The sequence below is a fragment of the Talpa europaea genome, assembly GCF_964194135.1.
Source record: "Talpa europaea genome assembly, chromosome: 3".
NCBI classification, from domain to species: Eukaryota; Metazoa; Chordata; class Mammalia; order Eulipotyphla; family Talpidae; genus Talpa; species Talpa europaea.
In genome coordinates this window covers 124,037,551-124,061,057 of record NC_140069.1, presented here as the reverse complement: position 1 = coordinate 124,061,057, position 23,507 = coordinate 124,037,551, and the positions used below count along the sequence as shown (strand labels likewise).

At 37.7% G+C, this 23,507-nt stretch overlaps 1 protein-coding gene across 1 annotated transcript in view; it reads right to left on the bottom strand.

The window, feature by feature from the left end:
* Positions 1-1,172: 1,172 nt before the first annotated feature.
* Positions 1,173-23,507, bottom strand: part of MDFIC (MyoD family inhibitor domain containing) — a gene marked incomplete at its 3' end in the record, with an annotated part of 83,792 nt that continues 61,457 nt past the window's right edge. Inside the window, exon 4 of the mRNA XM_084230266.1 lies at positions 1,173-1,420. Within this exon, the coding sequence (XP_084086392.1) occupies positions 1,173-1,420 (248 nt within the window). The remainder of the gene's footprint in view (positions 1,421-23,507) is intronic.

Below are 23,507 nucleotides of genomic sequence, written 5' to 3'. Positions count from 1 at the left end.
GGAGTGGTTTGCATTTAACTGTGTTTTGCAAATGGAACATTGGTTAGAGAAACTCAAATAACCTCCCCTCCCCACGAAAAGACTTAAAAGTTTCTCAAAAAACAAATGGTTTTGAATAAATCAAAAGCAGAATTTAATATAAAAAGATTTCCTAATTTAAATGTTATTTGTCAAACATACTTTGACTATAAAATGCAGCTAATTTATACGGCATTTTTATCAAAACTGTTGTAAAAGTTAAATTATGTGCAAGATAATGCATAGTTAAGTTAAATTTTGTAGTTTAAAAAAAGAGATGTGTTCCTGGAACTAAAGAAAATACATACTTAAGACATTTTTCTGTTAACTACTTATGGGCACACGTTTAGGTTTTCACCTAAAACTTTGTCCTAAATCTAAATAATTCATTCAAGCAGCAGGTGAATTATTCATCCTAAGAGGCTTTCTTAAATGCCACATTCTTGAAGTCTTTGGAATATTCCAGCAGACATTAGCTGTTCCTTTCAGTGTATTCCCACAGCCTTTTGAGTTTCTCTCCTAATCCTCACTTCAGCATGCCTTGTGGAATCGTTCATTCTGTACAGTCTCTTTCCTCTGCTAAACTGTATTCTCCTTTGGGTGGAAGCTGATTGACGTCTAACTCTGCATCAGAGATTATACAGGGTAGGCACTCAGTCTGTTGAGAAAGTGGAAAAAAATAAAGGACAGAGCGTAGAGATCAATACTAGTTACCTAACTATTGTGTTGCTTGATTCCCAAAATTTACTTCAAAGTAAAGATGTTTATTTTTAGTAATTAATAGATAAACATCCAAACAAATTGTCTGGTTTAAATAACCATTGAGCAATAATATATTTAGAGCAAGAGGCTCCTGAGAATGATTAATGGAAATATGTATAAGCAAGAAGACATTTAGCATTCTTTTCTGGTCAAAATAGAATGTCTCTCAGTCATTGTAACCTATACAGAATTTTAAAAGTAGTTAACGTTTCACATATTAAACCATGTAGATTTGACTACAGAGAAAAAAGACTTTCAGAGATTGTTTAAAATGAGTTAACAGTGCAAATACTGGGTTGCTTCATGAGATTCTTACCATGTGTTTCTTTTCCCCCTTAAAAGAAAAATTCTTAAAACACTCTCCAGTTTTAACACACACAGAAGATAAATATTTATGAAGGAAAACAAATTCCACAGCATTCCATGCAGATTTCCAGACAGTCCGATGATTCACAACAGGCATCCATGATGCCACAATCCATGTCACACGGGCAGTTACAGTCATCTCCCATCTCATCTCCGCAGCAACAGCAGCAGGCTTCCGAGGTACAGATGCCACATGAAGCTTGTCCCAGGACAATATTGCAGAGGGTCAGGAATTCACAGAACAAGCAGGCCAGGATACAGTGGACACAACAATCTTCATTTTAATTGAGACGAGACCACATAAAAAAAAAGAGGAAACACAAAATACATAAATCATTAATAGACTGAACTGTAGGAGCTGATCAGAAGAAAGTAATCCAGAATCAAATGACATGCAGTCCTAGGAGTCTTTCGGAGATCGGAAGCTGAAAAAGAGGGAAACATTCCAGAATCTTTGGAAGTAGAAACTGGATTCGATTAAAAACAAGGGGTCACAGTGTGCACGTGTCCTGGGAGCGATGTTATCACTCTCAGACACTGTGAGGTTTTCTTGTCCTGAGTTCCACTTCTCTCTGCCTCTTACCCACCGGTCCTATATCAGTGCTCTCTGTAATATCAATCCATGACATTGAAGTCCTTCAGAGATAGGTATTTTCTCCAGCTCCCCTTATCACCTTGCACCAAAATTGGAAGGGAAATAATTTAAAGATGATATAGCAGTATATTCTTGAATAATTGATTCAATAGTTAAATTGGAAACCAATATACTGGATCAAAATATTTTACTTTGCAATAATGCTGACCCAATTTCGTGGTCTCAAAATTTTCTGATTTCACAAGAATTAAAGAAAAGGTGATTGTCTGGTTGGGTCCAATCATCGATTCTAGAACAGCTTTAATTTCTAACAAAGGATGTGTACCTTAGCAAATGTACCTAATGACACGGTAACATTACTTTCCTACTTCCTGTGTGACCGAGCCCTTGAGGTTTCTATTTCCTGAGACACCTCCAATGATGCCTCTTCAAACAACAGTGTGTAACTTCATGAACTGGTATGAAAAGGTAAAGAAATCAAACATTATAATCTAACACATTTAGTACACCACATTCTATACTCATCCCTTTGGAATTTTGGGGAAATTAAGGACAACTGAAGAAAATCTCTATACCTGGAGGGCTATAACTATGTAATAAAATTATCTAAGACTCAATGTTGACATTCGTCCAATTACAGAATTATTTGTGAATTTCTACCAGGGTTATTCTGGGCATTTTGTTGCTAGAGTTCATACAAAGTAAACATTAATGAGCAGATTCTGATTCCTGAAACGGCAACAATCTACATCTATCTCCATTTCCATCCCACTCTCATATGCCCTTTGTGTTTTCATCTTTGTGTTTAAAACTGAATGTCTGTGATGCAGTTTCAGTAAATTTGTGTGAAAATCAAACATGGAGAGGAAAAAACACAGTAACTATTTGGCAGCCCTGATGTTCTCTATAATGCCATATACCGCAGCATGTAGGTGTGAGTTGACAGATTACTTGTAGCATCACTATTAGAAAGGTTTTAGGGAAGGAAAAATAACTTCAACTAACCTAGGACAGTCTCAACTTTACAGACCTCTCTCTGACCATATCATAAACACCCCAGCTCCTTGAGCAAACCCCTATTCTGTTTTGTTTTTTTTTTTAACTTTGTTAACATGGTCAGTGTGAAAATACAAGGTTATGATTACATGCCAGATGACAAAAAAAGGGATAAGTGTGAGAACTGACAAGGGAAACTCCTACTTATTGTTGAATGAAACATTAAAAGAATATGCCAATCTTCCCGTCCATTCTTCTCAGTGCCAAGCCCACTTTTTCTATGGAGCAAGTGGGAAAAGATCATAGAGTTGTAATAGTGTTCAGGTTTCTATCCTTCTTCCCTTAATTTTTTTGGTAGTATCCAATCATACCAACACCATTAACCTAAAAATGTGAGAGTGTGGTTTCCATCTTTTTATAAAATTTTACCCTAACATTTGTTTTATTTGTATCTCAGTTAGGTTTTTTCAGGAGTAGATTTTTTGTAAAATATTAGAAATGTTTTACAGAGATAGCATTATGATGATTATGAAAACAGAGTTGGACTGGCAGAAAGTGAGTTGTACTCAGTGTGTCTTTCAAACTAATATATTAATTCTAACATTTCACCAATAACTTTGTATCCACTGTGGAATGCTTACATTTCAAGACTAAGAAAAGGGGAATCTACAATAAAAACTTACTTTATATTAAAGATCCTTTAACTGAACGTTTTTGAAACCCTAGGAATAGTTAATTGAACTCTTAGATTACATATAAACAAAAACTACATCCCACATAGAACTCTATGTAAAGAGTATGTTAATCAAAGGTGAAAGAATGGTTATCCCATTCAGCCTCAGATATGGGGGAAGCTTCAAAACATCCTGTGTATCTTCCTCTCTGAGAGACAATCACTGTCTTGAACGTTGTCTTTTGCTTTTTCATCATACTTTTTGCTGTTGTGCATTTATGAACATATTGTGTGAATTTCTGAGTAGCATTTTTGCTCGACATGTGTTTCAAATTTACTCATGTTGACTCACGTGGCTGTAGTTCTTTCATTTTCCAAGTGTATGTATTCCAGTGATTGAACATACTGTAATTTATTCATCCACCTATTTATATATATTTTGGTTGTTTCTAGTGTTTTGGGCACATCAAACATTACTGTGTGAAACAATTTTGTGCAAGTCTCCTAGAGAACACATACTAAAGGATAATAATAGAATTTCGGGGTGACAGGATGGAGAAACACACACACATCAAATTATCAAATTTGTTTCCAATGTGACGCCTTCAAAATTTACTCCCACCAACCCAGTCTGACGATTTCCACTGCTCCATGTCATCACCAATCTTTGAAATTTTCATACTTTGAATATATGCTGATTAGTTGAGTGTGAAATAGCATTTCATGGTTATTTTACTTTGCATTTCCTTGTTTACTAATTAGCGTGGACTTTTTGTTTTTAATTGGCCATTCATGTTTTTCTTTGAAGTGCATATTCAGGGTGTTCAGTGTTTTGCCCTCACTTTCCTATTAAGTTGCTGCTTTTTAGTGATTTGTAGAAGTTCTTCATATATTCAAGATACCATTCTTTTGTTAAACATATCCCCTCTCAGTATGTGGCTTTTCTTAAATTAACAAGAAGACAAATGGGTTAGACCTTAAGAGTTTGAAGTGATCAAATCCTGTACTTAGCTAGAGAAACTGGATTATATATCTGAGGTAGGTGGCAGCAGACAAGTTTGGCATATTAGTCAGTGAAAAGAAGAAATGAGTCATTAACAAGATTTGGTAGAAGAATGAAAGAAAAGTCTTAGTGTCTGGTTCAAAACAAGAGTGTCTAATCATTGAAAGAGAGAAAAGACTAAGTAACCAGGCAAGAGAGACTGAATACAATTGGTATGAAATCAATAGCCTTTTAAGATAGAAGACAGAAATAGCACTCCAAACTAAAGTCACTGCCACTCAAATTCTTGCTTGAGAATTAAAATCTCTTCCAGATCTTAGATGATAATAATAGTTGTCCTGCAGAAGTGAGAAACCAAACTACTACTTTAGTCAACAAGATCTAAGAATTAAGCCATGTGTTTTCTCAGATATTTCCTTACTTTGCACTAAATTGCTTTAAGTTTTTTTTAAAGATTTATTCATGTATAGAAGAACCGGGGTACAGGCCAGAGGTGTGGTAGGTGAGAGGGTTCACCAGAGACAGTGTGGGTAACAAAACTGAAATACACTGCTGAGGGGAGCAGTGGAGAGGAGCAGTCAGGAGAGATCTTCTGCTCCATGTGGGTAGCTTCCTGGCTGGGGATCGAACTCATGCTGCAGTGGCTGTGGATAGCTTCATAGGTTGTGTCTTAACCCTCTGTGCCACCAGGGAAGCCGCTGTTTTAAGATTTTTTTTTAAGATTTATTTATGCATACATAAATAAAATATGTGGGGTGGGGGGCGGTGAGAGGATTCACCAGAGACAGAGTCAGGAGTACAACAGGCAAATCTACTGAAATTCACTGCTGAGGGAAGCAGCAGCAGGCGAGACCAGAGGGATCTGCTGTGCCATGTGAGTTAGCGCCTTGGACCAGGATCAACTCACACTGCAGTAGCTGGGATAGCTTGATAGTGCTGAGACTTAACCCCTGCACCACCAGGGAGGCCCTTGCTTTAAGATCTCGACAAATAATGATTTGTTTAATTCTAATAATAATCCTAAGAAACAGTATTGGTATTATTTCTGTTTTACCAATGCAAAGACTGAGTAATAGGAAATTTGACCAAAATCATAGAGTAGCAGATAGCTTAGCCAAGGTGAGAACCTGTATAATTTTCTTCCAGAGCCAATGCTCTTATCCATCAGGCTTGATGCCACTGTGGGCTGTGTCACATCTAACACTTGGTTCATCTTCTTGGTGGGGAAGATCATTACAAATGCTAAACTTTATGTTAATTTATCTTGCTCATTTATCTGTCTTTAACTGTCATTCAAGTTCCTTTTTCTTTCTAAAGAGGATTATAAATTTCAGTTCTAATAGAGTAGATAGTAAACCTTCAATTAAGAGCAAAGTTTATGAACTGGAAAATGGATAAACTAACCTAATAATCACATGGTTGAAATAGGCATAAGAAGATAGGCAGCCCAGAGGCTGATGTTGCCTTGATCAAAACACACAATCTTGTATATAAAACATAAAAATCATGATTCAGAGCTACATGAACAAGAGCAATGTAGAGATCTCATAGGAACTGGAGAGGTAAAACATGATACTAATAGCGGTCTCAAAAGAATAAGCTCTTTATGTAAATATTAAGGCATAAAAAATAGGCACCCTTTTGAAATACAGTTCTACATAACTTACTAGAGAAGCACTACCAAATCTAGTAACTGACCTGAGGAAGCCACAAACCAAAGGCACTTCAGAGATTAATGTGATACTAAGCAAGGTGCATTTATTGAGACTTCTACCAGAAATACACTCATTTGCTATTCTTTGTAATTAGAGAAATACCTATAAAGGACAACAAAAAAAGTGTCCCTCAATTCCATCAAATCAATGTAATCATCTAATTTGTGTTCCTCGTCAAAACCAGTTTTCTTTTCAGTTTTGTTCTACAATAGTCAAGTAGTTTGGTTGTGACAAGGTTAAACTGAGTAAATAGATGTTATAGTTTTTACCACTACTACCCCACTACCCCCACTTTAAGTCTGAGGGGACATCAAGAATCATAAATGGCATGAAGATGGCTTTATTTCAATCAAAGAGAGGACGTAAGAATTATCAAACTAAGAAGATTTAAAGAAAGAAACAAACTTTAAAAAAGACGATTCCTCTGCATCCATGGAGTTCACTGTTAGAAATAATTTTTATTCCTGTTAATAAAGTTTTTAGTTTTTATGGTTTGATTCAGTCATGTTTGTTGTGTTTGCCAAAAGTGTTTAACCTTTGAGACGCCAACTAGGTTCTGGGAAGAATGCCTGTCCCAAAGTGGGCCAAGCAAGAATTGCACAACTCAGTGTTACTACTGAGAGAAGAACAGTGCAAGACAGACAGCTACTGTAAATTAGGAGCACAAAAGAACAGAGCAAGAGCCAAGTAGCTAGAAGGAAATCTTTAGCACAATGTTTGATTTAAAAAAAAAAAAAAAAAAAAAAAAACTGTTCTGAATTACTGTAGACACAAACCCAAACAAAACCTTTGAGTTGTATGAAAGGTCATCTGTGTTAAGCCCATGCAGCTGGCAGTTTTGGAAAGCTGCTGAAGGTAACAACTGAAACCCCCTTAAAACGGCATCTTTGATGACTGGTGAAAATATCTGTGACTGATTGAAGGGGCTTTGTTCTGTTAGAAATGAGCCTGGAGATTTGTTTTAATAAGAACATTTTAATTATGAAAGTATCTCAAATCGACTTATCCAATCATATGTAGCCAAAAATAAGGAAAATATGAGGAAAGCTGTTGCTGTAAAAAGAAAACTATTTGCACAAGAAACTCAGCTCTATGCTAAACAAGTCTGTTATACTACTTTAGTTTCCTTTTTTTAAGATGTGGTATGACAGGTGCTCGAAATTTCTTGGAACAAAAATACTGAAAAGTGAAGTACAGGGAAAGGCAAAGAGTAGAGAATTCTGAGAATAACCCACAACCCACTTTTGAAGGACTGCAGATTTGCATGCATGTTACGGTGACTCATCTCTAGTAAGGCTTCCTATGACATCAAGTGTGCAAAAACACTTTCTTAATCATATCCCTACCATGTAAACTATACACTGAGAAACAGATTTTCATAGCCATCATAAACCGGTCCATGGAATGCCAGAAAACAATTGCAGATCGGAACAGGAGCAGTTATGTGCAGTGATTCAGGAAATAATACTGAGATCTAACCTGACTGTTCCTGTAGCACTGAAGCTAGAGGTCCTGCAGGTGTTCTCATGCACTGAGCAGCTAAGGCTCACATCTGCCCAGTGGGGGTGCTGAGGAGACTCACAGTATAGGGGAACCCCAATTAGGGGAGGTATTTGACTTCCCTGAAATCACTTTACCATGACTTTGTTTCTTAGATGCAGAAAGCCTGCTAGAAGTGGGTTTGGGTAATCCTGAATCACAGCCAAGATGGCTAAATTAGTTTCCAGTCTCTGAAAATCCAGCTGTGAGGGACTAGACACAGACCTCTCTGGGGAGTTCTGCTCCTCAATTGTTCATGGGGGCTGACGATATTTACTAACACAGCCCAGTAAGCCCAGCGCCAAGCAGCTCCGAGTCTTCAAGCCAGGGGATGCACAGCATTTGGCATGCAGCCCCAGAAGGACTTGCTGCCTGAAAAAATTGGCCTGACGTGAGCCTACTACACAGAACCCTCTGGCACACAGCTGTCCCCAGGAAGCCACGTGTCTCAGCCAGAAAACAGTTAACATTTTCCTAGTGGGGAAGAAAGTGAAATAGGTCAGGAGGTAAAAAGAAACAGAGGAGCTACATATTCTACTGTAGCACAAGGAGAACCACATTTTGGGAAACTGGACAATAATCTTTACTGTCACCTTTCCTCTCAAACTCAAAAGAACCTTGGGTGTGGGGGGACAGCACCATTCTCCACATCCCACAAAGGGACTCCTCACTGATTTTCCTACCACATTTCCAAATTCTGGAATCTATCTACCTCCTATGAGAGATAGTCATATTATATATTACCTTACTAGTGACTGACTTGGAAAGCACACTTTTTTTATTTTTTGCTTTTCTTCTTCATTTATCCTGTTGCCTGATCTGTGCCTGAATCACTAAACATTCCAAACTCTAAGCCATTGATCCAGCAATTGGATCATTAATTGTTGATTATGACTTAACTATAGTGTAATGATTGAAGGAGTCCTTTCTAAAGAGATGATTTTACAAAGTATAGGAAGATAATATAGGTTGCAGGATAACTTTAGTTTCCCAGGTGCTTTACAGAGAAATCCTAAGAGTAGTAAAAGCTCAGTTAAGAAGGTGTCTATTTAAAACACTACCATGTAAAGTTAGTAAATGGGCAGAGAGGAGAGGGGATAAAATCTAAAACATGTCAGTACAAATAATGTTCACATTAGTTTACTGAATCTCTAAATACTTCAAGATAACAAATTTGATAGCTGGGTGTGGCAATACTGTGCACATAATGTTACACGGGGATTAAAAGCGTGCATGCAGTGCTCAGTAAAGGATTTATCATGTAAGTAAGTGTACTCAGTATTGTTAATGGGATAGCCACAAAGATGATGGCAAAATATTACAGGGAAGTGATACCTCTCTACCTGTTGATTTAAATTCACTTCATTACCAACTTAAATAGGTCATTCTGTTTTCACAAAGGAGGTTAATAAAGGTTCTGTGGCTCTAGTCATAGCTCAAACAGTTGAAAAGTAAAAATCCAGATGGCAAATTTAAAAGAGAGGAGCAGAAACCTGTCCAGAAAGAATTAGTAAATCAGTGTTGTCTACAGAAGATTTAAAAATAATACATTTTTCCATACTTAAATAATTCAGTTTCTCAGAAAGCTAGAAAGCAAAATCAGAGGAACACTGTACTTTACTTGAACCTATTCAATGTGAACTTTAATCCAACAAGTTTAATAAAATATCTGGATAATAAAATTTAGATAATACATGCAGTCTCGTAGAAAGAAATCGATGTCTGTCAATTTGTAAAGTTGGTCACAGTACCATCTATGGCTGGGACAGAATGCATGAAAACAAATCCTCTAATTTTAAGGAGATACCTATTTGTGTAGAAATGATGTAAAAAAAATCTCCCCAAAGCAAGTTAATATTTTCCTAATTTTCTTTGAATGATATTTCACAAGTCTCATTTTAGCTTCTTCCATGTATGTGTAGGACATCTGTATGACGTCATGTAGCAGGCTCCTTTTCCTTCTCGACTGTTACCTTGGCTGTACAGAGCTTTATTAGTTTGTTGAAGTTCAAATTATTTATTTTTGAGGTGGTTGCTTTGCTTTTGTTGTGGAAGCTAAAAATCACAAAGACCAATGTCAAAGAACTTACTGGTTCTTTTTTTTTTTTTTAAAGGAGTTTTATGGCGTCAGGTGTTCCCATGTTCTTTAATCCATTTTAATTAATTTCTGTGTATGGTAGAAAGGGTGTCATTTTTTTACAGATGGCTTTCCAGGCCTCTTAAAACTGTATATTGGGGAAGTTTTACTTTCTCCATTATATATTCTTGGATCCTATGCTATAAGTGATTTTGCACTTTTAATTCTTTCCCATTGATCTGTGTGTCAGTTTTTAAGCCAGTAAAACTGTACTATGGCATTGTAGTATAGTTTGAAATTAGGGAGTATAATACATTGAACTTTGTTCTTCTTAGCCAACATTGCTTTCTTTATTTGGGGATTTATTATTTTTGATTCCATACAAATTTGGGATTGTTTGTTCTATTTCAGTGAAAAATGCCATTGGAATTCTGATGGTTTGCACTGAATCTGTAGAATCCTTTAGGAAGTATAGACATTTTAATAACATGTTTACATCTTTGTCAACTTCTTACATTGTTTTCTAAATATAGATCTTTCACCTTCTTGGTTAAATTTATTTCTAGGTTTTTTTTTTTATTTTGGAAATTGTTTTGCTAATTTCTTTCTGATATTTCAATAGCAATGTATAGACATGCAGCAGGTTTATATACATGGATTTTTCTTCTGCAATTTTAATGAATTTGTTTATTATTTCTAACAGTTTTCTGTCAAAAATCTGTTCAAGAGTTTTCCAAACATGTTTTGGAAAATACTCAGACATAGGAAAACTGGATTATATGGAATTTCTGTGTTTAGTTTTATTTATTTATTTTTTTAATTTTTTTTTTTTTACTTTTTTTTTTTAAGATTTATTTATTTATTTATACAAGCACTGGGTACAGTCAGAAGCGCGGGAGGGTGAGAGAATTCACCAGAGCCAGAGCAGGGAGCAGAGCAGGCAGAAGGACCGAAGTACACCGCTGAGGGGAGCAGCGGGCGGCAGGAGAGGTCTGCGCGCCATGTGGGACCCTCCTCCGGTGGCTGGGGGGCAGCCAGGGATCGAACCGGCGCTGCAGAGGCTGCGGGCAGCTTCACAACCCAGCGCTCAACCACTGCGCCACCAGGGAGGCCCTAGTTTTATTTTTTAAAGATTTATTTATGCATACAAGAGCTGGGGTGCAGGCCAGAGGTGCAGAGGGTGAGAGGATTCACCAGAGACAGAGTGGGGATCAGAAGAGGCAGGTTGACTAAAATATACCACTGAGGGGAGCAGTGTGTGAATAGTCATACTGTTTTTCCATAACAACTACTTCAACTTACAATCCCACCAGTGATGTGACAAGGGTTCCTTTTTCTCCACATCCTAACACTTGCTGTTTCTTGACTTTCTGGAGAACAGTCATTCTCATAGGTAAAGCTATGAGGTGAAAGCTCGTTGTTGTTTTCATTTGTATTTCTCTACTAGGAGAGGAACATCTTTTTGCATGCTGTTTGGTCATCTTTTATGTCTTCTTTGGATTAGTGTCCATTCAGAGCCTCTGCCTATTTCTAGTCATTGATGACTTGTTGAGTTTTATGAGTTCTTTATATGTTTTGCATATTAGCCCCATGCCAGGTTTATGAAGTGAACGATCTCCCAGCAGAACATATTTTCCACTTGAGTTTAGTTATGCAGTAGCTATTAATATTATTAGTTTGCTTTCTCCCCCATTAGTTTATTTTCACTATTGTTTCCTTTGCTGTTGGAGTCTGATAACGAAACACAGCTCTAAGGCCCATGTCAAAAGAGCATGCATTCTATGTAATCTATAGTTTCAAGTCTTAAAGTCAAGTCTTCAATATGTTTAAATTAATCTTATGTAAGGTGTGATATGTTGCTCCTGTTTCATTCATTTACAAGTGGTATTCAGTTTTCCCAGCACCTTTTAATTGAAGAGATTTACCTTGTCCCATTATATGTGCTTGGAGTTCCTTTGTTAATAATTGTCCAATTAATAATTTTGAGGGTTTATTTCTGGGTTTCTCAATTCCGTTTCACTAACCTGTGTATTTTTTTTTTTTTGGTGAGACCCTCGCCAGCAGCCGGGGAATGAACTGGCGCTGCCTAGGCTGCGGGGCAGCCTCACAGCCCAGCGCTCAACCGCTGCGCCACCAGGGGAGGCCCATCTGTGTATTTGTTTTTATTTCAATACCATGTCATTTTGATTAATATTTGATTAATATTTGCTTGCCAGTAATTTTGAAGATAGGGTGCAGTAGTTTTTGCTATTTGTGACTTCTTGCTCTATTTTTGTGAAAAAATATTGTTAGAATTTTGATAGGATTCCACTACATCTGTATGTTGCTTTAACAGGGCCAATTTGAAAATGTGAATCCTTCTAATCCATAGTATGAAATATCTTTTCTTTGTGTCTTGTTTCTTTCAACAATATCTTACGGTATTGAGTATACAAGTCTTTCACATCTTTAAATTTATTAAATTTATTCCAAGGCTAAATGGTTAAATTCATTCTAAGATGTCTTTGATGAGACTGTAATGAAATTGATTTCCTGATTCCTCTGCTGGCTAGTTTGTTATTTTGCATATAAAATGCAATAAAATTTGTTAACTTTTTAGTCTGCCACTTTATCTTATCAATTTATTATTTTAATTTATCTTTTCACTGGAGTATTTGGGATTTTCTATGTACATTATCATGTCATTTGTAAACAGTTTTACTACCTCCTCGACAAATTGGATACATTTTACTTTTTTTTTTTTTTGGTCTAATTGCTCTAGCTAAGACTTCTAATACTATATTAAATAATAGTAGCGAGACTGGGCATCTATCTCTTAGTCCTCATCTTTGAGTAAAAGCTTTCAGTGTGTGACAATGAAGTGTGATGTTGGCAGTGGTTTGTTATATAAACCCTTTATTTTGTTGTGGTATGTTCCTTTTATACCCATTTTTGAAGATTTTTTATCATAAAAGGAGCTAAACCTTGTTAACTGCTTTTTCGGTGTCTATTGAGATTATTTTTGTTCTTTTGTTGATGTGTGTCACATGTATTGATATGCATATGTTAAACCATCCTTTCATCCCTGGGATAAATCCCACTTGATCATAGTGCATGATTCTTTTAATGTATCCTTGAATTCAATTTGGTAGTATTTTGTTGAGGATTTTTGCATCATCAGAGATACTAGTGTATAGTTTTCTTCTTTGTGTGATGTCCTTATCTGGTTTTGGAATCAAACTATTGTTGGTTTCATAAAGTGTGGTTCCAAGTTTTCTCTCCTTTTCAATTTTTTTGGAAGAGTTTGAGAAAACTGGTACTAATTCTTCTTTAAATGTTTGATAGAATTTACCAGTGAAGTCATCTGTCCTGGTCTTTTATTTGTTGGGAGGTTTAGATTGAATCACTAATCTATTTAATAGGAAGATTGACTTAAAATTAGATTACTGACAGCCCATACTGGCCTGTTCATATTTACTATTTCTTCATGGTTTAGTTTTGGTAGATTGTACATTTCTAAGAATTTATCCATTTCTTCGAGACTGTCAAACATGTTAGCCTGTAATTGCTAGCATGTAGTTGTTCATGCTATCTTATGATCTTTCTTGGTACCAGTTTTAAATTCTATTTCATTTCTGATTTGTTTGATTTCAATGTTCTCAAAATATATTTTGTGGCCTAACATATGATCAATGGGGAATGTTCCAGGTACACTTGAGAAAAATGTGCTTTTGAATAGAATGTTCCCTATATTACCCTGTTAAGTCTATCTCATGTCATTTAAAGATGATGTTTCCTTATTGATTCTCCATCTGGATGATCTATTTATTGAATTAAAATACTACTTTCTCGACTGTTGTGACATAGTAGCTTATTTCCCCCTCTAGATTTGTTCACATTCCATTTATATGTTCCTAAGATAGGTGCATAAGTATTCAGAAATGTTACCCTATCCTGTTGGATTGATCTTTATAATTATGCATGTAATGTTCTTCTTTGCCCTTTATATTAAGTTTTGGGGTTACATTTTTGCTTTTATGTGCACATGTTCCACTCACCTTCCACCAAACCACCTGTACCAATATCCCATCTGCCTCCCTTCCCTCTTACCATTTCCCCTTCATCCTTTATTACAGTCTTTGTTTTATTTTATCTGATAAAAGTATAATCTGACTTTCTGCTGTCCAGTTGCATGTAACATCTTTTTTTTTTTTTTTTTTTTTTTAGAGGCATGTTTATTTATTTATTACATTTGTTTGTTTGTTTTGTTTATACATGCACTGGGTACAGTCAGAAGCGCGGGAGGGTGAGAGAATTCACCAGAGCCAGAGTGGGGAGCAGAGCAGGCAGAAGGACCGAAGTACACTGCTGAGGGCAGCAGCGGGCGGCAGGAGAGGTCTGCGCACCATGTGGGATCCTCCTCCGGTGGCCGGGGATCGAACTGGCGCCGCAGAGGCCGCGGGCAGCTTCGCAACCCAGCGCTCAACCGCTGCGCCACCGGGGAGGCCCTACATCTTTTCCCAGCCATTCACTTTCAGTCTGCCTATGTCCTTGTATTTGTGGTTTCTTGTAGGCAATACATAGGTCTTTTTTAAGATTTATTCATTTATATATACAAGAACTGGGGTACAGGCCAGAAGGGTGGGTGTGTGTGGGGGGGTGAGAGGATTCGCCAGAGACAGAGTGGGCAACAGAACAAGCAGATTGACTGAAATACACTGCTGAGGGGAACAGCGGGTGAGTCAAGAGAGGTCTGCTGCGCCATGTGGGTTGCTCCCTGGCTGGCTGGGACTCGAACTCATGCTGCAGTGGCTGCAGATAGCTTCATAGGTTGCATCTTAACACTTGTGCCACTAGGGAGGCCCCAGGTATTTTTTTTTTTTCAAATCCAGTCAGTAACTGCTTATAAGACAATTTAGTTGATTACATTTAAAGTGTTTATTGATAAGTATGTATTTACTGCCATTTTGATAATTGTTTTCTGAATCTTTTGTAGTTCATCTGTTCTTTCTTGTATTCTTCCTTTGCAATTTGATGGCTTTCTTTAATGGTATAATTAGATTCCTGACTATTGGCCTTTTTTTGTGGTTATCATGAGGCTTTCATATAACAACTTACATTTATGTTCATAGTAGGCTATTTTAAGTTGTTTTTACTCCCCTTCCCCCACCTTTTGTCTCAGATGTCACAATTCACATCTTAATGTTTTATACATTCCTTCATTATCATTTTTGTGACTTTTGTGTTTAATCCTTTATACTTGCTTTATAAGTGATTCATCCATTATCTTTGCAACTTTGATTAATCTACATTTTATTGTTTACTTTTACTCATGAGATTTATACTTTCATGTTTGCTGTTATTAGCAAACTTTCTTTTCAGCTTAAGTCCCTTTAACATTTCTGAAAAGGTTGGTTCGGTGATGGGGAACTCTTTAGCTTGTCTGGTAACATTTTTGTAACAGTTTTGTCTCCTATCATTTTTTTTAAATATTTATTTATACAAGCACTGGGTACAGTCAGAAGCGCAGGAGGCTGAGAGAATTCATCAGAGCCAGAGCGGGGAGCAGAGCAGGCAGAAGGACCGAAGTACACTGCTGAGGGGAGCAGTGGGAGGCAGGAGAGGCTTGCGCGCCATGTGGGACCCTCGCCCAGTGGCCGGGGATTGAACCGACGCTGCCAAGGCTGCGGGCAGCTTTGCAACCCAGCACTCAACTGCTGTGCCACCGGGGAGGCCCGTCTCCTATCATTTATGAATGGCATCTTTGTGAAGTATTCTTGGTCAGAAGTTTTGCTCTTTCAGCACACTGAATAGATTGTACCGCTTCCTACTGACCTGCAATATTTCTGCTGAAAATCTTGCTCATAGCCTTAATGGGGGTTCCTTTGTAACCAGTCATCTATGTCTTGTTTTACGATTCTCTCCTTTTTTGTAACTTTTGAAATTTTCATCATATGCATTGCTTACATTGGGAATGCATCCCTTACTAATAGGGAAATGATCTGAGAAGGGCATCATTAGGCAACTTTGTTATTATGAGAGTGTTCATCAGCACAGTCTACTGCACACTTAGGTAGTGCCCTGAGTGTGCTAACCAGTAAAGACCTGCCTACTAGCATCCCGTGGGATCCTGGAACACCAGTCTTGATGGTCATCAGAGCTAGGTGATCAAGGTGTGACCTCTGGGTAGCAGAGATTAAAAACAGGTCATTAGACACAAGTATAAGCCACTCTCTGCAATTCAGTGGTGCTGTGGAGCCTAGAAAACAGTGAATGGAGAGAGTGGAGACAGCCCTCTTTCCAAGGTCTCTGGAAGAGACTACTAGAGGCTCTTAGTTTACTAGAGGCTCTTGTTTAGCTAGAAGCCTACAGGGGCACAGCTATGAAGCTAACACTAATAGGTACCTTAAACACTTTCTCTTAGTTATTGTACTGTAGAACCCTTTAGTGTAAGCCCTGTTAAGCATCAGGGTTGGGTAAGTCTAGAATTGTCCCCTGGATAGCAGCCACAAAACAAGCTCCCTTCTGAGTGAAACTGATGAAGGCAAGTGTAAAGACGGCACCGATCAGCCCTAGAGAAAACACCAGCAGGCCACTCGCCATGTGTTAAACTAGGTGCCTACTTCAAGGCTGATGTTTTAAAATAAGCAAAATAAGGCTTTTTAGCATAAATTCTGGCCAACTCTCAACTGGCTTCATCTGCGCTGATTCCTGGGGCTAGTCAGTGTGCAAAAGCCCTTTGAGAGCCATTTCTTAGTTCATTATAACTTTATGCATATTGTGGACATGACACTATTGATTTTTGAAGATAAGTATCTTGGAGGCTCACCTCTTGGCTGTAGATCTTACAAGTTAGTGTTCCTTATTTGTAGTTCAAAGCCTTCATTCCTCAGGAAGAAGCTTTGGGTTTTGAGTTATCTCTCAACTGAGTGGCTGCACCAGGGGTGGGGTGTATGTAGGGACTGACTCTCAACCTCTTCTACTTACTTTATTTGTTTTTTTCTCATGTGCCTGTTTACAGGAGTTACTCTGCCAGTTTTCAGTTGGCCCAATGTAGCTGTAGATTCAGTGGATCCACTGGGAAGAGCTGTGTTCAGGATCTTCCTACACACCATCTTGAACCAGAATTCCCCATATCTGGTGCTTGAGTCACTGATGAGTTGCCAGGCCACTTGTGTGACGAGATCTTTATGGCAGTGTGGGAGTAAACAAATACACGAAGAGGAAGCTGACAGTACTCCAGGTGCTGGTATGAGGCACAACTTCCCTGTCACCTGAGCACTCCCAGCACAGGGCTGGGAGACCCTGCAGTGCCTTTCCAACAGGCAGGGTGGGCATTCCCAGGGGGAGTACAGGCCTCACACTGGCAGAAGAGCTTGAGAAGGCCCAGGATACACTCCCAGACCCTGACAGAAAGGCCAGGTTCCAAGCACAGGGCACAGTGATCTAACTCCAGGCAAGATGAAACACAAGTGAATGAAATGAGATTCCAAAGCACATTTAAAATCAGCCCACAGCAGGGAAATCCTGCCATTTACATAATTAATTTGTGAATGGCATTGTTAATCTTTCCACACTTCTCCCTCTCCAGCCATGTTATCTACTACTATCATTTCATTTGTTTAAGGTCACTTCAGCCTCAGGTGAGTAGGATAGAGTGACACAGAACACATAAGGTATAACTACCTCCACCTCAATTAAGTTTACATATAATCCCAGCACCAAGAAAATCGTTCACATTGCTTACAAGTACTCTAAAATTGTGTGTGTGGGGGGGGGACAAAACAGAATCGTTATCTCATAATATGAATTGTGCAGTCTTGCTATATTAAAATTGTAGACAAGCTTAAAATAAAAACCTTCTTACTGAGCTCCTCCCAAACCTCCACACGTCATTAGGGCCACCACCCCCATTTGAGGTTTTCCTGGGTAACAGCTCATTACTTACTATGATGGGCCAGGCTGGCAAATGCCAGAAGAAATGCCACAAGTGTTTCTGGAGGTGGTTGTGATTTGTATGTTTGGTTTCAGTGAGGCTTCTGGCAACAGGGAAATGACATTCTTGGGAACATAAAAACAAAGATGTTTTAATTTATAATGCTGCTGTCATCCTCTTGGATGGAATAGGCAGCCAAGTATCATGCTGTTTACCAGGATCTGGAAAATTAGAACCTGTTTTCCAGGCTTGACACTGTCACTAATTGACCTTAAGTAAGTCATTTCATTCAGTGTTCATAGTCACATACCGAAGAAAATGATCTCCAAGTTCTTGCAAGCACTAGGTTTCTATAAACAGAATTTTAAGTCTAGCTCAGAGGTTTTTTTCTCAGTCTGGAGCACACTTTTCTGAGCACAATGGGAAGTTAATCGATGCTCTATGTCCACATTGGCTAAACCCCATGAGCAGATAGACTGTGCAGGAACCACGAAGGCACAGGGCCTGACTGCTGCATGGCAGAGACTGAACCTGGGCCCAGAACGTAGAAATTGTCAAGGAAAAAGCATTCTGGTGCAGAGAGGATATTAGGGTAATGTGGCATTCATCACAGAAAACTTTCTGAAAGTGGTAATTTTATAGGCATTGGGAAAAAATATAATCTACATTCCTGACCAGCCTAGAAATGCAGAGACAAGATTTTGGAGGTTAAATGTCCATTCAGTAAGCATTCATTGAGCATTTGACTGTATATGCCAGACACTACCCAAACTGGAGATACGAATGTCAAGAAACACAATGAAAGTTAAATTAAGATTGACTTTCAATAGAATATGGTAAACTGTTACAATACAGATAAGCCCGTGGTGCTATGGAGCCAGGAACCTTCAGGAGAGTCAACATAGTCAGTGCCTCACAGGGGTCATCTCTTCCTCACAGGCAATCCTATGAGGTGGGCTTGGTTCATTTTATACACAAGGTAATTGTCTCCATGATTTTTTTTTTTCCCTCTAGCAAACTTTTCTATAGTGCTTTCTGAGTTCCAGGTGCTGCTCTGAGCAGTCTGTTAATTATTAAACTCTTCTTCAAACATGGAGCTCTGAGGGGGTGAGGGAGGAATTCAGGAGAAGTCTGGAACTGTATGTTTTGATGAAGCGGCCCTTGTTGGGGAAGTTATGAAAAGGCAAAGCGAGAACAAGATAGTTTCAGAGATGTGAGTGGCTGAATAGCACTGAAGTCAGGAAAACCCAAGTAGAAAGCTTTCAATTTTCTGCTTCACAAATGAGGAGGCAGGGACATCAGTAGTGATAGGGTGTCCGGGGGTTGGGGGGATGCCACAGGATGAGTTTGAGGAATATAAAGGTTAGCAGGAGTTCCTAAGAAGTTGAACATGGCAGTGAGGGTAGAAAAGTCAAGTGTGATTTCTGGTTTCTGGAGCCATTTAACAGGACCAACATTTACTAAGAGGAAGAAAAAAAAGGGTTTTTTTTTTTTTTTTTTTTTTTTTTAATTGAGGCAACAAACAACATTGTTTGTGACTTTGAGGTAAAGTATCTCTGCCCCCAGTTTGAATGTAAAACATGATCACCTTCAGGTACTCACATAGAGTAACAGATGCATATGTGAAGGGACAGAGATACATACAGTGTTTGTGAGGAAAGACTGCCTAAGAGCTCCTCACTGGAGGAGATGGCAGGATCTGCAGTCACAGGAAGGGACACAGACATGTCTTCCTTTGAAATAAAAGGTAAAAAAAGGTTCAGAATTAGGTAAGTTTAACTGAGGAAATACAGATGACCTTTTCCTTGTTGATAAAAAGAGACAGTTTTGGAGAGCTTCCTTTAAAGAGTAGGATCAGTGTGAAACAGCCATTGTTGTCCACAATGGAAGAAGCAGATCTGCTGCTCTGCACAATTCATGGCTGTTTCCCTGTACCCAAAAGAGGGCCTGCTACACAGCAAGCTCAACCAGGAGTTGGTGGGTGAATGACGGACGTGCGGAAGAGATACTGAGGCATTCTGAGAATCCAGTTGAGATGAAACCACCCATGGGTAAAGGTAGTGATTTGGGATTCTCAAAGGCAGATAGTGCAAAATCTCAAGAAAGTTAGGATTTTCATCAAGAGGTCCAAATCCGGATAAGGAAGAAAATGAAATGGGAGGCCAAATATAGAAGTTATGGTCAATGGAGGTTCAAGAGTCAGGTGTGTTTATTATTATTTTTGACTAAAAGAGGACCTTTTTTTTCCAGTAACAAATAAATCTCATATCAAAGATATGAGTTTGAAAAATAAAATAGGCCTGTACTCCAGAATCTACACACAGGCCAACCCCTACTAAATACCTGTTGACCTGAAATTCATTGTATGGCTTGGGATAAAGATACTTTTGGTTTTATTTTAACTTCTGTCATTCCACCTAACACATTTTCTAGGAACTATTAACCATAGATGTTGAAAAGTACTTTCTGAAATAACTACTCTTCTGTCATTCCAAAATGCAATTTCTACATCCCTCACTGAGCATAATTATTAGGAAAAAAATAAACCTCAACTTCTAGTGTCAATTTTAAATTATGTTATGTTATGGGGATATTATTCCCCAAGAGGTCCAGTTCCTCCAGCTTGATTTCCCAAGAGAAGTCACAGTAGAAATTTAGGCAGGTTTAATATGTCTGCAGAAAACTAGTATATTAATCCATTTGCTCTTTTCTTTCAATTATCTTCACATTTCCCCCAAATGCTTCTATCTCTCAATCTCTAGGAAACAACTATTTGTATGAATATTTTCCCCTTCAAAATAGGGACTGTATTTCCCTGCAAAATGTTTTGTAATTAACTTTATTCTTTAATTGCCTCCTATATCCACTCGAGAGGATGTCTACCACCTTTTATTTTCCCTTCGGTCAAGTGTATATAGAGGAGGAGGAAAGTCGGTACAAATTACCAGGGTCCTGGTAAAGAAGGAAGCCTGAGGTCACTCTGTTGCATATCCATCAAGCTTCCAGAAGATGATTTGTCTGAGTTCTGAAAGGCATTTTTCAGCAGGTTGTTGACTTTGATACATTTTCTCCTGTACTTATTTATGGAAAATTACCATGTTGCATGCAAAACCATGAAGTTAATTCTTGCCATACCTCTGTGGCCTGTACTGCTGACTATGCCTTGATAAAGGTGTGTCACTAAAATGTAAACAATGGTTACGACTGAATGTGTTAGATACGTCCTTTTTTTATTTCAATGCAGTATGAGCAAAAAATGTTATTAACTATGTTCCTTCCATTAGGAGGTACAGAGGCCTAGAGCAGGTATCTGTAGTTTTTGTGTGTGTGTGCATGGGTAACATGGACATAAAATATTTTCAAGTGTATGAAATAAAATTCAGATGGATTCAAAGGAAACCAATTATGTTTCAAAATATAATATTAAAAGCTGAGGTAGCAAAATGTACTTTTAAAAATGCAATCATAAGGCCTAATGGCAATCTGTTAACTACTAATGCAGTGATTAGCATAAACAGATTGCCTGATTTCTGTAATAACTGTAATATGACATGAAAATACCAGTGACAGTCACAGGTACTATTAATAGTTCTACTCAAGTGTATTGCCTATATTTATAAGTGAAATGCTGATTTAGTGAATCAAGTTGATTTTTTTTTTTCCCCCTCTTTGAAATCATGGACTCCTTGCAAAGTCAAAAGCTCCTGAGCTGGAGGACTCTAAGTGACTCTTGTAAATAGCTACTAATGTATTCAACTTAAAACTTCTAATATAGACATTTTTTCGCCTTGCAATAGTTTTAGAAATTTGGCAGCTTTCTACCACGAGTGCTTCATTATTTTATTTTGTACTATACTAGTTGAGATAAACTAATTTGAGAACCTTTCATAATTGCATAACACAATATCTCAACACGATATAAAAGTATTTTAAATTCGTGAGTGCATGTCTAAGAGAAATCAGTATTTCTGTGCTTTCAATTAGTTTTAGTAGTCAGGAAGAGTCATTGGAGAATAACAAGTAACGTGAAAGAACTATGTATATTCTGAAAGAAAAGAACCAGCTCAAATGAAAATTGAATTTACTCTAGAAAAAAACTCACTGTTAAGGAAACCTTAGGTCTTAGAGATGGACTATCTCTTGTAAGTTATGTACTTAGTTTGTGTGTTTGAAGCATATCAGAAGAAACTATTAAAATCCTAAAATGAAATCATGCAAAATTTCTAACTAAAATGAGTTAGGAGGGAAAGCAGAGAGGGGAGGACAGACTCAGGTGTACTCTGGAGTCAAAAACAAAATTCTGGACTTGGCAGCCTGGAGTTCCAAATATAGAAGTTTCTCTGACTACTGAACAAAACACACATATCCCTACACATGAGGCACCCTTTTGTTCCTAATCCTTTACATTTCCTTTTTCAAAAACATTGTTGAAAGTTAATTCTCACCCAATATTATTCTGTTCTTTAACATTTTACTGTCTACTTAGCCAGTAAAAAAAAAAAAAAAAAAAAAAAAAATGGTAGTGATACACACAAAGGGAAGAGTGTAGCAAAGCCAAAATCAGAATTTTCATTTTGTTCCAGATTGTCCATGGGCAGGGCCACATGGCAATTGAACATGAATTAAGGTATGGACTTCATGTCAGTTTTTTGGTCTTGTGTTGTATCTTAAGGTCACTGTGGTGGGACAAAGCTTGCCTATCCATGAATTTAGTCATGGACTGGCTTAAAAATTTAGAATAAACATATTTAAAAGGTAAAATACTTCAGTGATAAAATTCAGGCTACAGTAAAATGCAAAATATAAAGAAAATATTTTGATTTATCTGAGATAGTTTTACTGCAAGTGGTCTCCTCAAATATTTGAAGACAAAAATTATATTCAAAGAACAATGCCGTACCTATTTTTCCCTTTATAATCTACAAGAGACTCATGAGTCATCAGGCAGTTTTTATCAAAAGATTGAAAACATCCTGCATATTCTCTAATTCTCAAAGGAGGAAGTTTTGGAGAAGAAATAGAGTATTATGCAGTGTCTGGTGCTATTATTGTAACTATGAAATAATTTTCAAAATCCTAAAATGAGTGGAAACTTTTAGCATAGTTAATAATCACTCTAAGTGATACAGTAATTTTAGATGGTAGGACTCCCTCAAACTGTAAATCTATACCAACTCCTACTGATCCTTTGAAAGATCTCCAGTTAAATAAATGTACAGTGCCTTACACACATAAAGCACTAAGATAATTTGAAAGGGATGATAAAATACTCTGTAAAGGATTTCTTCCCTTCTCACCTACTCAAAACGTAGGCATCTTCCCTCCAAGAGATCATTACCACCAATACTCAACTGACCTATTTTTAAAATCACCCCCCTTTAGCTCACAGCCCTTTTACTATTCTTTTGACTCCAGTAGCCAACACTTACAATCTTCAAATCTTCTCTTTTCATTCTTTCTAAAATTTACTTCAATCGAATTTCTATCCCGATTTCATCACCAAAAGTATGAAGGTCATCAATGACCTTCATACAACAATGTCAGTGATCACTTGTCATTTACTGTATACTTCAGTTGCATCTGATACATGATCACTCCCTCCATCTTAAAACTTTATTGGTTTCTTCCCTATCACCAGTTACTCATCCTTTCATGATTTTTCATTTTCTGATCTCCAGAAATCAGACTGCTCCAGGGCTCAGTTCATGGTATACTTCTCTACTTCCTTGGCAGTAGTCCTTAACCTTGCCTGTATATCATGGGGGGAGCTTCTAAAGGATGCTAATACCTTGGCCCTTTTCCATTCCAAATGAATTAGAATCCATGGGGGCAAAGCCCAGAGTATTAT